Genomic DNA, 14,471 nt, shown 5'->3' on the forward strand with positions numbered 1-14,471 from the left:
GAGAGACTTTTATAATCGGTAGTAGTTAATTTTCCAATACCACCTATTATAAAAGGAAAAAAATTCAAAATGTGTGAAAATGCATTTCTTTCATAATCGCTAGACAATTATCTACCGATTATGCAAAGAGAAAAATTCGAAAAAAAAATTTCTAGGGCTACTTCTATAATCAATAGATGTATAACTTGAAGAAACTACCGATTATGATTGAAGAAACATTAAATTTATTTGGGTTTATTGTATAAACGGTAGTAATTATAATCGGTAGTAATTATAATTGTCGAAACTACCGATTACATTAAGATCTTAATAAAAAGTTAATAAAAAAAATGAAATAAATGTTGAAATTTTTTTTTCTTTCTCATATTTAGATTTTTATACGATTACTATTATTATGACGAAATTATTTTTTTAGAAAAATAATAAATTAATTACGATTATTCAAGGTAGATTCGCCATTATGAAATCTTGAAGATAAGATGTGGTTTCATTTTACTTAGTACTCATCCTATTTTGTTTTATTAGTCGTCCTTGAATCTTTTTAAGTCGCACCTAAAATTACCAGGATAAAAATCTCATCATTTTTTTTTTTTATAAACAAAACATAATTCAATATAAATGAATAAAATGATGAATCGAGAGATGGACAGAAAACGGTGGGAAATTACAACAACAAGTATTCAAATGTGTCCTCAATCCTTACCGACCTTACATACAAAAACCTTATCCAAATTTATCCTTTTTATACTCAAAGATACTGTTCTCAAGTTCGACTAGCATTTTAAACAATGTCAACCCTTCTTCCGACAAATAGAAACCAATTCAATTTCTCCCTGAAATCTCAGTCACAAACCGAAACTCTGCTAGAAAGATGTTCAGGCATGGAGGAACTAAAGAAAATTCATGCTCATATGTTTAAAACTGGTCTTATTTACGACACCAACCTAACAAGCAAGCTATTAACCTTCTCTGCCATGTCGGATTACGGGGACTTGGGTTATGCCCGGCGTGTTTTTGGCAGAATTCATTTACCCAATACCTTCGTATGGAACATAATGATTAGAGGCTACTCAAGAATAAGAGACATTGAAGAAACTTTATTCATGTACGAACAAATGCTTCATACTTCAGTTCAACACAATTCTTATACCTTCCCTTTCTTACTCAAGGCCTTCCAGGATCCTTCGGCTTTACCCGTAATACTACAAATTCATGCTCACATTGTGAAGACTGGCTTCAGCTCCGATGTATATTCTGTCAATTCGTTGCTTCATGTTTATGCCAAATTAGGAAACCTGGTATCTGCACATCAAGTTTTCGAAAAGATCCAAGAACCAGATATAGTTTCATGGAACACTATGATCGATGGGTGTGTTAAGAGTGGTGAGATTCGAACCGCTTGCGAGTTGTTTGATAAGATGCCAGAAAAGAATATCGTATCCTGGACATCTATGATTGCTGGTTGGATAGCCAATGGCAAATTCTTGGAAGCTTTGAAACTCTTTCATGAAATGCAGATATCCGGTATCAAACCAGACAACTTAGCACTGACCAGTGCTCTCTCAGCTTGTGCGTACCTAGGAGCATTAAAGCAAGGAAGATGGGTTCACACCTACATTGATAAAAACCAAATTCAAATCGATTCAGCTCTTGAGTGCAGCCTTGTGGATATGTATGCCAAGTGTGGAGATTTAGAAGGAGCTCTGAGAGTCTTTAGAAGTCCAGGAAAAAAAAGTGTTTCTGTATGGACAGCTATGATTACCGGCTTAGCAATTCATGGGAGGGGAAGAGAAGCTATTGATATATTCACAAAAATGCAGAATTCAGGAATCAAGCCCAATTCCGTTACTTTCACTGGTGTTTTGACTGCGTGTAGTTATGCAGGATTGGTTGAAAAGGGAACACTAATTTTTCAGAGTATGGAAACAACGTACCATATAAACCAATCGATAGAACACTATGGATGCATGGTGGATCTTCTAGGTCGAGCTGGGCGGCTTAAGGAAGCAGAAGAGTTGATAGAGAAAATGCCCATGAACCCCAACGCCGCCATTTGGGGGGCGCTGCTGAGTGCCTGCTGTACTCATGGTGACCATGAGCTGGGCAAGCGAGTTGGGAAGACCCTGATAGAAATGGATAGTGATCATGGTGGGCGATATGTTCACTTAGCCAGGATATTTACTGCAATGGGTCAGTTGGATCAAGCTCTCAAAATGAGAAAGCTGATGAAAGATAAGGGAGTTTCAAAACTTCCTGGTTGCAGTTTAATCGAGTTGAATGGTATTGTACATGAATTTTTTGCAGGGGATCAGTTGCACCCGGGTCATAAAGAACTTACGAGCGTGTGATGATTGTCACAACACATGTAAACCTTATCTCTTAAGGCTCGTGAGATCCTTGAGAGAAATCGATTCCATTTTTTTACAAATGGAATATAGTTCATGTGATTAATGCTGGATACATAAACACTAACAAAAGGTTGCTACTGCTTGCGATTTTGGATCCATTTAAAAGACTTCATTGACGCCAAATTTAGGATTTATTCAAATGTACATGCACAAGGATAAACAGAACAACATTATTCCAAACCAAAAACCTGCTCCCAACCTTTGTGCAGCAAGAGAGTGATAGCTAAGGAAGTTGTCAAAGAAACAAATACAAAGAGAAGGAAGATTTAAAAAGCAAGTCGAATGACATTTCCTTTTCAGGCAATGCTAAGGTGCTGCTCCGCGACCCATGATTGGTCAGGCTGCAGCTGGACGTCTCCAATCTGCATGGATGAAAGAAATATATTAACCTAATGGTAACTTTCAGTTGTATGGGATATTGTTGCATTTGGCAGACTCATGCAACCAGAAAGCTAGAAAGCAACAGATGCAGTGTCTATATACCTTTGCATTCTCGACACAGACAAAATCTTTGTAGCAGGCTTCCATCGTCAAATGCGGGTTCCAAAGAACAGCATCTGTCCAGCTGCAGACCCAAACGAAAATCAGGAAACCCAAAATTCAAGACATGCAGACATAACCGCACAAACAAACAAAAAAAAATGATAGAAACCAGACTAGGGAGTCGGCAACATACTTGGCATTCTTGATGGATATCACATCACCTAGCCCGTTGTCAAGTTGTAACTCATTGGAGGCATTCAGGTACACACAGTCAACAAATCCAGGAAATGAGACCACCTCCCTGAATTCAAATGCTAAGAAGTTTGAACATTTACTCTCATAAAATTCTCAATAAAAGTTTACTTTTACTTTCAGGAAATGGAACTTTATTTGATACTTACTGCATAAAGGATTTAAGTATGCATACATGCCAATTCAACATACTACACCTGTACTGTTTACTCGGGAAGGGTGCATAAAGGATCTACAAACCTCTCTTCTTTGCCCTCCAATGGATTTTTAGGGTCTGGATGTTTGTTCAGCGTTTTACAACCTAGGAGACCTTTCACTGAGGCTCCTGTAACAGAAGCCTACACGACAAAAGTAGGAATTGGTATCAATGAATCTATATGGTACCAAATGCATATATTTATAGATATAGAAGAGATATACAAAATGTTGAAAAATAGGATACTTACACTAAAATAAGTATGCAATGCGGTATTGAAGGAGAAAGCCTTAGTATCTGTATTAGTCACTGTTAATACTGTTGAGAGACTCTTTGAATTCAATATGACCTGTAAGCAAACACGTTTGTTTAACGAATACAGAATTTTAAAATTTTAACGAAAATTATTGCAAGCAACAATAAAGTCTCAAGAAACTGACCTTGTATAATGCTTGGAAGCTGAAGTCCCACATGGAACGACTATAAGCATCATCCTTTAACTCTAAAGTTACCACAGGATTCCCTTCTATAGTCTCAGAGTCAAGAACTGACCAATTCATGTTCCTTGCAAATCCGTGCTACAAGACAAAGATAACTTCAAGAGTTCAAAATGCACACCAGTTGACAAGAATTTACTTTGCAAACAGAAGTTACAAACCCTTGTGAGTTGTGATGCGCTTTGCTTGTTTTCTTAAAAGAACAATTTCCCAGAAAACCGAACAAAAACTATCTTACTAGAAATTATGAACTTACAACTCTTGATTTGATGCATTCTTTGTTATCTGTAATCTCTTATCGAGAATGTGGTTTAGAAAGTTCGAGAAATTATAGGGCGTAAAAGATGAGAAGCAAAATAAAATCATAAAAGTAGAAGAACTAGGGGCGTACTTGCTGAATTGCTCCAGGTCCAAATTGAGGGAAGCAATGTGGGATACCTCCGCTAATTCATACAACATAAAAATAGTTACCATCAAAAGCTCAAACTAAAAATATGAAATTTGAAACAGGTATTACAGATACCTGATGGGCTTAAGTTAAACAAGCATATCAAAATCAAGAATTTTCTTATATCTACAGCAGTAAATTAGCAACCTGATGGGCTTCTTGCCATTAAACACTGCATCTGGTCGAACAAAAAGAAGGTCTTTTCCGCTTGGAACTTTCCACGACGTCACGCAACCTCCGAATAAAAATATTTCTGCCTCACTGCAGACATTCAAATGAAATCCCAGTAACTCAATAAGTAATTTAACAACGAGCTGTTAATGCAGTTGTGAAAACGAGCCCGACTATTGAAGCATACGGATGCAATCATAAACACATGAGGGTGTGAAGGACCAATTAACCACATACTCAATGGCCACAATCTCATTAAATTTGAACAAGCTCAGGAAGAGAAATAATAAGCTTACCTACCATGAGTTGAAGTAAGAACAACTTTTGGTAAATTCCCTGCGCCTTCAGTAATTTTAATTGTCTCTTGACTTAAACTTGCAAATGCAACACCAGAACTAGATCTGTACCATTAATTCAACAATTAACATTCTGAATCAACCCAAATTATAGAAGCATAATCATGATTATCTGCATCAATTACCGATTGGATCGACGAAATTTGAAGGAAGTTAAGTTAGTTGGAAGAGAAGAAGCCATTGTAACTGTCGCCATTTTTATTCTTCTTCTCAGTATTTTTCAGTGGTTCAGGAAGTGAGGTTTTGCGGCCTTCAGCGGTAGACTGACTTCTCTCTATGGCTCTTTGAGATTGTATGGACCCAGCTGACGTTAGACTAGATGACACGTGTTGTACGTCCCCCCGAATATCCATTCGTGGATCTCTAAGGTTCTTGCCTCGATATTGGGCTGACCCTTGAGTTATAAAACCGGATTGCATTTTTCCCCCGGATTTTTTAATGGATTGCGAGTTTGGCTAAGGGTGCACAGGAACCGAGCCGGACCGAAGGATCGAACCGGAACCGGTGGAACCGTACCTGGTTTTGGACCGAACCGAGGTACAAGGTACAGGTACCGGTCGCAAAAATAGGAACCGAGGTCTGGGAGGTACATGTACACGGTCCAATACAAGTACCGTGCCGTACCGGACCGAAAATCCCGAATTATATAAACCGTTAGATTTGGGGGATAAGGATCAGTATTAGGCGTTAGATTAAAGAGGGTATATAAACTAAGGGTTAACTTTTACCAAAGAAACAGGGGAAGAAAGAGAATACCACTGCTTGTGAAGTGATTGATGCCATTGATTGATGATGTGTGTTTGAGAAGGTTTATCAGAATGGGTTTGTTCTAAATGTGAAATGCAATGTAGAGATGGAGATATTATGAGCTTAAAATCAACAGCAAATTCAAATCTCCATCAACAGCTCAAAGATGCACATCAAGTGTTTGTTTAAAGGCTTGAACGACCAGTGCACTTACATAAGTCGTGGTTGTTTTCGGTGGTTCAGTGGCTGAGTACATGGGTTTGTTTGGCAGCAATTAAGACTATTTTTAAGTAGCTCGACAGACTGGTAATTGGGTTTCGTGATGTGATCGAAAATACAGTAATGACCTTGACTGTATTTTGTCTTCACCTCCTCAGAGCAGCAGCAGTAATGGTACTGGTGATGGGGTTGGTAAATGCAGCAGTACAGGTACTACTGGTAGTACTGATGATTCAATGGTTTATATACTTTTTGATGGAGGTGGGGATGTTTATGAAAAGCTTGTCGTTCTTATTTATTGTCACCCTGGTGAAAAAGAGTGGAGAAAACATGAATTTGTTAACAGAGGCGATTATCGCGTAGGCCGTGGTGCACGATGCTGAATGGTTTACCTGACAGTGACAGACACAACAAAATGATTCATCTATTGAAGTATACCACCAAAATTTATTGGTCGACAGCGTTCTCCCATTAAAATCATTTATTGCACAACTCTAATTGGCAATCACTTCCCTCATGTACTTCACTAGCTCCATGTACTCGTTGTTTCGCCTCAATGTCTCTGACAGTAGAATTGTGACCATTGCTATTACCTTTACAACGTGCGGTAATGAAAGTGTTGTTCACAGTTAAGAAGATGAGATGGAAAAGTACCGACCGGTACCGGTCCCGTACCGAAACCGTACATGTACCGAATGATACCGGAACCGAGGTACACGGTACCGGTACCTGTCCAAAATCTGGGAACCGACCTCTGGGAGGTACAGGTACGCGGCCTCGGCAAGAACCGAGCCGAACCGTACCGTGTGCACCCTTAAGTTTGGCAGCAGATCTAGAGCTGCACACTAACCGGCCCGGAACTGAGAACCTAGAACCGAAATTTTCGGATCGAAACCAGTATAAGGGTACATGGAGTGCATGTACGCGGTTTTTAAGGCTTCTCAACGAGTACCGAATCAAATGAATCGGTTAATAATAGACGTTGATCTGTTGATTAGCGAATCCTATCCATCGATGCTAGATATTCATAGCCGTCTTATCCATCGATTATCTATCGCTCATCGTTATTCACTTGTTTCTTCCTGCTTCCTCTTCTTTTTCTCTGAACTGAAGAACAGCTGCACCATCGACCATCATTCACTTATTCTTCATCACCATCTTTCAGTTTCTAATCTCTATCATAACCACCACTACCACCACCACCTTCTTCTTCACCACTACCACCATCAGAGAATCGAAATCATTTATTCTTCTTCTTCAATTACCAACAACAACTGAACAACATGTAATTCATTCATCTGATTTTGGATGATTTGTTTAAAAGCTTAGGAACTCATCTTCACAGCATCATATCCTCGTTCTTCTCAGCCTTGGAACTCATCAGAACCTGTTCCCATGTCAACCACCATCTTCTGCTTCTTCCATACAGTTCCATTTCTACCAGAAGCAACACCAATTCCACCACCTACAATCTGCTTTACTCACTGCATCAATATCTCAAGCCATCACCAGTTACAGTCTGCAATTCAGCTACCCATAGCTCAGCCATCCACTTTCTATACCTGCAGCACAACCCAGTGCAACAACCTGCAATCTTATCAACTTGCATAGAGCTTCATCCCATCTCCAATTCAATCCACCAGCTCAAAGCAGCAAAACCCCTGAACTACAGCTTCACCCGCAACTTCAATTCATTGCTTCCACTCGATAATAGCTCCATCCTCAATAGCACAATCATCATCCTTGCAATTCGCTCATTCACAGTTCATTACTCCATTATTGTAGCTTTTTCACCACTTGCAGAAAGCAACTCCACCTGCAAGAACTCAATACAGTGCACAACATCCACGGCTCTCGAATTCAAGTAACAGCCTAACCCATTCACTGTATCATCCATTTTACCACTCTCTGCATCTTCACCAGCTTTGCATCTGAAACCCATGCTCAGTTTAACAACAGCTCCAGCCACACAATTGCAACAACATCATCACTTGGTTCTTTCTCGGCTGCACATTAACTGCATCATCTGACCACCAGTTCCAGTTCTGCATCCATATCACTGTCTCATATCATGGTGATTTCTCACCTGAGTCCCCACCGTTAAGCAGCATCAGATCTTCTATTGCGATCTCAGTTTATCAAACTACCAAATCGAATCCATCTGCTCAACACCAACACATTCCAACTCACTGCAGCACAACCTGCAATACCCATTAGCTCCATCTGCTTCAAGACCCATCTGGCCATTCATCCATTATCATTGCAATTCGGTGACAGTAACACAGCATCTCAATACCACCACTGTTGGCATATTCACATCTTGATAATCCCTGATTTCTCATTCAAACCCTCTTAGACAGCAGCACAATCTGTAATTCTTTGTTAACAACACCATCAAATTTTCCAACCGAAACCACTGCAACGCCATCTTCTCTCGATCTGGTTACAACCAGTACCATACTCAAATCCAAGTGAATCCCATTGATTCCTTCTCAGTTGACAATGAACAGCTGCACTTGAAATCACCACTTCCATGCCCTATCTCATTCTCTATGGTTTCAACAACCACTACCAGCAGACTACACCTCAGTTCTCTGAAACTCCCAAAATCTCAGCTTCAGAAACCCATCTTCCTCATTAGCTTCTCGACCCAATTTCGAGCTCAAAACTTTCGATTGAAGCTTAAATACGAGATAACCCATCCTTCAATAGCAAGGATTCATCAATTCCTTCTTGATTTGCAGCTTCAGCACCAGAACCCTAAATCAATTGATTCTTCTATATAACCCTAACTCTCTTGTTCTTCATTTAACTCAAGCTACAGATTCAGCTTCCATTCAATTACCACCTTCAACAATCGATCCTCCACATCTCAGTATTATTCCCTCATACAACAGCCGCCATACTCACTTTACTTCTCTCTGAATTATAGATGGACTGTAATGAAGAAATGAAATTCCCGATCTGGTTTATTGGGGTAATGAACAAAATTACTATAAATGCCCACAAATCAGATAAGGGCCACCTAAGCACTCTTTTCAACTGTCAGTTCTAGGGAACTGACAAGCCTAATCAATGATTTTGCACGTGACTTTCTCATGCGACATCGGAACGGCCTCATTCTTTCGCCACTGACTTCGTCTTTTCGCTCTCCCCAAAATGATGAGATGAAATCCAGGATTTAAATGAGTTACACTTCCTTTTGCTCCATTGACTCCAAAACACCTATAAAACTCAAAAGCAAGCATAAGATACACAATTCATAAAGAAAATAGCAAAGAAAGCATAAATACTAGATATAAAGTTAGGTGTTTTAGACACCTATCAAATTCCCCCACACATAGACTTTGCTAGTCCTCGAGCAAATCAAACAAAACAATTCTAAAACATACATACAACTCCGTGTCGTCGAGGCTACGGTTACTCTTAGCATAAATAACAAGCCTTTAAACCCCTAAGTGTCCCTAGTGGACGAGTTATAGTCTCGTGACGGTTTACTAGAGATATACCCACAAAACCTACTTTCCCAACTTACTAGTTCTCCGAAATGATAGCATCCAACGCGCTAAGAAGACATAGAGATTCTGCACACTAGTCATAAGAAGTTAGACACATAAATGAACTCAATCTCATCCTTAAAAGTTGAGAGAGAAATGACCATCCCTTATCGAAAGAAATTCGGGCTCGGAGTGATCAAAAGTCTCGACTCTGCCTCACGAGAAAGGGTTTTATGAAGATGCTCTCAATAATAAATAACTTTTTATGGGTCACACATGTGTCCAGGTAGGAATGAAGAGAAAATCCTGCGACACGTTGAATGGTAGGAAGGGAAAAACCCTCCGAATTGTTTTGAAAACCCACATCTTTTATTCATTTTGAAAACCCTTTTTTCTGACGATCTCTAAGAAAGGAAATCAACCACTAAACGAAGGTGGGAATATGCTTACTTACCTCGTTATCCGTTCGACGTGCAGTTAGAACCACTCTCACAGCATCCATAGAAACGTCTTCGGTCTTCAATTCTTGTCTTCATCTTCGTCTTCGGTCTTCAACTCTTGATGATGAAATCTTGAACTTCGTAGAATCTTGACAATGTGATTCTTTCCTCTAATTCCTTGTTTCTTGAAACTCCATTATAAATATTTCTTCTTCCATTGGCTTTATTGAATGAATACAAAACCAAAAACGAACTAAACAAACCAAACATGATCAATGAAATTATTTTTTTTCCTTTTCTTTTTTTTTTCTTTTTTTTTCATTTTTTTTTAACATGCAAGATAAATAAAGTAAATACAAAATGAAAACAAACAAAATATGAAAATTAATGATGAACCTAATAAAAAAAAAATTCTTGTCTTTTTTTTAACATGGGACCTAGCATAATGATGACCATGTCCCAATTTTTTTTTTTTTTGAGACAAGATAAAATAAAATACAAATCAACAAATAAAAATAAAGATAAAATAAAAATGCAAGTACAAAGGCCATGGTGTAAGTACTTTACCGCTCGATTCTTCACAACTTGTATGTCTCGATATCATAAACTTCTTGAATTCTCATCTTGATAATATTCGCTCTTGTATAATGGTCTTCAACTTGTAAAATTTTTGTTCCTCGTCTTGTTGCTATACTTGAATCTGAAATCTGCTCAGTTCTGTACTGTTGCTTGTAAACCTTGAACGTCTTCAACTTTCCTTCGAATTTGTGATGCTCCTCTTGTTGATGATGATGGTGTTTCTATAGACCTGTTGGTGTATAGAGAGATAAAGTGGATGGTGCTAACTGCGAACAAGATTACAAGTGGTATGTAAGTTAGCAATTCGATGTCACCATTCATGATTCATAAAATAGCACTCAAGAGATCAAAATAGTGCTTCTATTGGTGGGAGGCTGGGTAGCTCACCATTCTACCCGGAGTTTACGTACGGTGACACACACTCTAAAAGCACATATTTAGACAGGTACAAAGAAGTGAAGGTCGGTGCCTCTCATGATGTAACATGGGTAGTCTCCACTATAGGGGACCACTACTCTAATACCGAATTCAGTCTTCACCTCATTTGCCATTGGGATGGTTAAATCCAACTTTAACTCTCATACAAGTAAGAAACCCGATCATGTTCTCTGTCATCTCTAAGTTCAATCACTCTTGTGAGAATCTCGATGTAATCTTAGCGACATGTATAATATGTGACTTTAAACTAACCACAAGTTGGAGTTTGTTTATTCACTATTTTACACAAAAGTTGAAAAAAATGAAAAATTTACAATGCAAATGCTTAACCACTCCCCCACACTTAAACTTTACATTGTCCTCAATGTAAATTGAATCGTCCAAAGAAAGTCAAGGTGGGAAACCTTATAATGATATGCGACAAGAAATCAGAAAAAGTAAATACGAGACAAGAAAAAGCTAAAAACAAGACAAGAAATACTCATCCTATGGGTTACCTCCCATTTAGCACTTGGTTTAAAGTTGTCAGCCCGACTTGCAAGACGAATTCCCCATACACCAATAATCTGAAAAGTTGGGGATCCTTCCATGTAACCTGTTTTGCAAATAGTAACTTCACACAAACATTAGTATAATAAATCAAAAGTGAAGCTATAGCCCAATAGAAGTTTCCCCCACACTTATTCTTGTCCACACTTGGAAGTGTATAAAGAACAAAAAATTCAGGAACTTCTATGGTTTCTTCTATGCAAACATTCATAATATGAGAATCAAATGTTTCTAATGGTGGAAATCGAGAAACAAAGTCATTCAACAATATTCTCGAAGCACATACATTCAAACCAACAAGAGGTAAAGGAGAAGAAACAATATGCAAAGGGTTAGACAAACCTTGCACAATCTCTTGTATCACATTATCCTCTTCATCCTTGAAAAACTCAAGTGAATTACTCACCTCTTTTATATCATGGTCCTCTATCTAACCTTGCAACCATTCTTCATTTGTTTCTACCTTAACTAAAGTCTCGGCATTAACATCATCATTATAATCCTTTGCAAGATCAATTGGGTCTTCCACAATATTGGTCATAACAGTCACATTCTCAACATACTCGTCATCATTAGGCTCAAACTCTTTTGCGGCTGCAAATTTCGATATAAGGAACTTTTTTAGAAGACTCAAAAATGCATCATCCTCAAGCTCCACCCTTTGAATAGGCTCTTGATCATTATTAAGATCAATGCTTGAGTAATCTACACAATTGTCAACATATTCCTCTGCGTCTTCATTTTGATCCCAAAAAGATTTTGTTGTACACCTTTGGGAAATGTCACCATGAGTTGGTTCAAGCGATGTATCTTCATAATCATCATCACTTTCATAGTTAACATAAGATTGGTTCTCGCTGAATTTAGTGTTGCTAATCTCAATCTCATCCTTTTGAATAGGTGAATGATCATTATTAAGATCAAGAGTTGAGGTAGCTACACAATTATCAACGAAAGACCCCAAAGGTTGGCCATTTTCAACATTAGCATCAATCAAATATTCATCACAAACCATAGGCACATTAGAATAGTTATTGTTTTTAAAGAAAAGTTCTTCCTCATACCTTTCTTCTTTGATTTGATCAATACCTCTTTGTAAGTTAGCAATACCTTCACGAAGTTCTTGGAGTTGCTCTTCTGTAGCCTCTTTATCTTTTTGGAACTCTTGTTGTACAAAGTTGGAAACTTTGTCTAGAAAGTCAGAGACTTTTTGTTCACGAGCATAATAATCCTCTCATCCTTGTGGTATTTCACACACATACCCGCCATAAGGTTGTTGAGGAAAACCATAAGGATCCAAGGAATATTGGTCATAGCCAATGAATTGGTTTTGATTATACCCCTGGAATTGTTGGAAATTGTCATGTTGTTGAGATTGTTGGAAACCATATCCATTGTTACAATATGCTCCATCCATGAGAAATAAGTACCTGAAACATGATTCTCAAAACAAGGTTAAAAACCAGAAAATAAAACAAAACTAAAAACAAGAAAATAAGAAACCAAAAACAAGTGACAACAGCTGCCTCCTCGGCAACGGCGCCAAAATTTGATCATTGTCGTATGCGTCAAAAATAATTTCACTTTCTTACTACTCAATATATATAATATAGCAAGGGCAAGAAAGGATCGTTCCCACAAAGAGGACTTAGGTTTTCAATATGCTTCGGTTTCCTATAAATAACAACGGGGGGTTTTATAATTTTTATAAACTAAAAACTAAAATAAAAGCAAACAATAAAGGTAAACAAATCAAATCAAGGATGAGAAAGTATTGGTCACGAATTTCATCTTCATTCACAAACATGTTTTCTACACAATAACTAGAATTTATATTTTAATCTCAACTTTTATCAAAGACCCTAGGATACCTTGATCGCAAGAATATCCGGCTAATTTCCTCTTATCATCAACAAACACATTAAAAGATGCGCATATGAATTCTACCTAAGAGAACAACCTAACGTGTAAAAGTACTAATCAAGTTTAATTCCCTAAATGCATTAAGTTTTATGAAATCAGGCCAATCAAAGCAATCGAACGTGTAAAAGCACTAATCCTCATATGTGACTACTAGGATGTGTCACTACAAGCAATAATCACGATCATACTACTTATAATCAGGAATCTATCACTTTTGCGTATAATAAATCCTAATCTAGCAATGGAGATGAACAAAAAATCAACCGATTTGCGACTCGATCAAACAAGTATTCAAATCATAATACAATATCAATAGTGAATCATAAACGATAAAGCATGGAGACAAAACTAATTTATTATATTAAAAAGCATATTATGTAAAATCCAATTATTCCATAACCAATGATAAAATTAACTACTCATGTTAATGAAGTTCATAACAAGAATAAAGAGGAAACTCATGTTTCTAAACCCTAGAACAAAAGTAGAAGAGAAGATAAGATTAAAAGATAAGATAAGATCTTTTTTAAAGAATAGAACCCCTTATTTCTTTTTATAGTCCTCCTCTTCCTGTTACGATTTCTAAATCCACCTGCTCGTCTGAATTTTGGCCCAGAATAACTAGAGCCAGCCCAATTCAAAAGCCCATCAGTCCACCACTTGATATGCCTGTCAGTTTTGTGAAACTGACAAGGCAATTAAGCCTGATCTATCACCAGCAAGACAGCTTCAGTCGCAACTCTTCTGACAAACCTGCATTGCACTTGTTGTTCGAAACTGTATACAGCTCCATCTGTAGATGCACTCATTCAGCACCACTGCCTCACCAATTCCATCTCTGTACCCCTTCATTGCAGCTGCAATATCTTCTTTCGCTGTCCAACTCCAACACAGGTAGCAGCTTCTTGTTCTTCTCAGCATAAGCGAACCCGAATACCAGCAAACCATTTCATTCATTTTCCCGGTTTCAATTCTTTGTTGTTTCACCTGCACTTTGAGTGGCAGCACAATTCCCTGCACTTCACAGCTCAGATTGAGCTCCAATCAACACCAATCAGACTGCCATTTAAACCAATAGTGTATCAAGGCTTTCCATATGTAACACGGCTAACCTTCTTTCCCTGTATACAACCATTACAGACCCACCAACACACTTCAATACCCAGTTCTCAACTACTTCACTCTATCATCATCTGAACCATTGCATCACCACCTGCAATTTCACCAGAACCACAACTCAGCTCTACCCACTCCAGTTCATCAACACA

At 38.0% G+C, this 14,471-nt stretch overlaps 2 protein-coding genes across 2 annotated transcripts; one reads left to right on the forward strand and one right to left on the reverse strand.

Annotated features, from left to right (window-relative positions):
* The first annotated feature begins 788 nt into the window (after positions 1-788).
* LOC113335467 (pentatricopeptide repeat-containing protein At5g66520-like) lies at positions 789-2,495 on the forward strand. Its single transcript, XM_026581508.1, has one exon. It carries the CDS (start codon positions 789-791, stop codon positions 2,346-2,348), a length of 1,560 nt encoding a protein of 519 aa, XP_026437293.1. The 3' UTR covers positions 2,349-2,495.
* Positions 2,496-2,502: 7 nt separating this feature from the next.
* On the reverse strand, positions 2,503-5,074 carry LOC113335468 (putative glucose-6-phosphate 1-epimerase). The gene is made up of 10 exons (XM_026581509.1): positions 4,937-5,074; positions 4,752-4,856; positions 4,432-4,545; positions 4,228-4,279; positions 3,780-3,917; positions 3,590-3,688; positions 3,384-3,481; positions 3,085-3,192; positions 2,892-2,973; positions 2,503-2,770 (listed from the first exon to the last, which is right to left on the reverse strand). The coding sequence occupies exons 1-10, from the start codon at positions 5,005-5,007 to the stop codon at positions 2,705-2,707; spliced, it is 933 nt and encodes a 310-aa protein (XP_026437294.1). The 5' UTR covers positions 5,008-5,074; the 3' UTR covers positions 2,503-2,704.
* Between the last annotated feature and the right edge of the window lie 9,397 nt (positions 5,075-14,471).

This window comes from Papaver somniferum, unplaced genomic scaffold (assembly GCF_003573695.1).
Source record: "Papaver somniferum cultivar HN1 unplaced genomic scaffold, ASM357369v1 unplaced-scaffold_148, whole genome shotgun sequence".
In the NCBI taxonomy this organism is placed as follows: Eukaryota; Viridiplantae; Streptophyta; class Magnoliopsida; order Ranunculales; family Papaveraceae; genus Papaver; species Papaver somniferum.

Coding starts and splice junctions, on each gene's coding strand:
- LOC113335467 (XM_026581508.1), top strand. CDS start 789: ATGTCAACCCTTCTTCCGACAAATAGAAACCAATTCAATTTCTCCCTG.
- LOC113335468 (XM_026581509.1), bottom strand. CDS start 5,007: ATGGCGACAGTTACAATGGCTTCTTCTCTTCCAACTAACTTAACTTCC. Junction 4,546..4,751: donor CTTACTTCAACTCATGGTAG/GTAAGCTTATTA, acceptor GAATGTCTGCAG/TGAGGCAGAAATATTTTTAT. Junction 3,193..3,383: donor TTGGAGGGCAAAGAAGAGAG/GTTTGTAGATCC, acceptor ATTTGAATTCAG/GGAGGTGGTCTCATTTCCTG.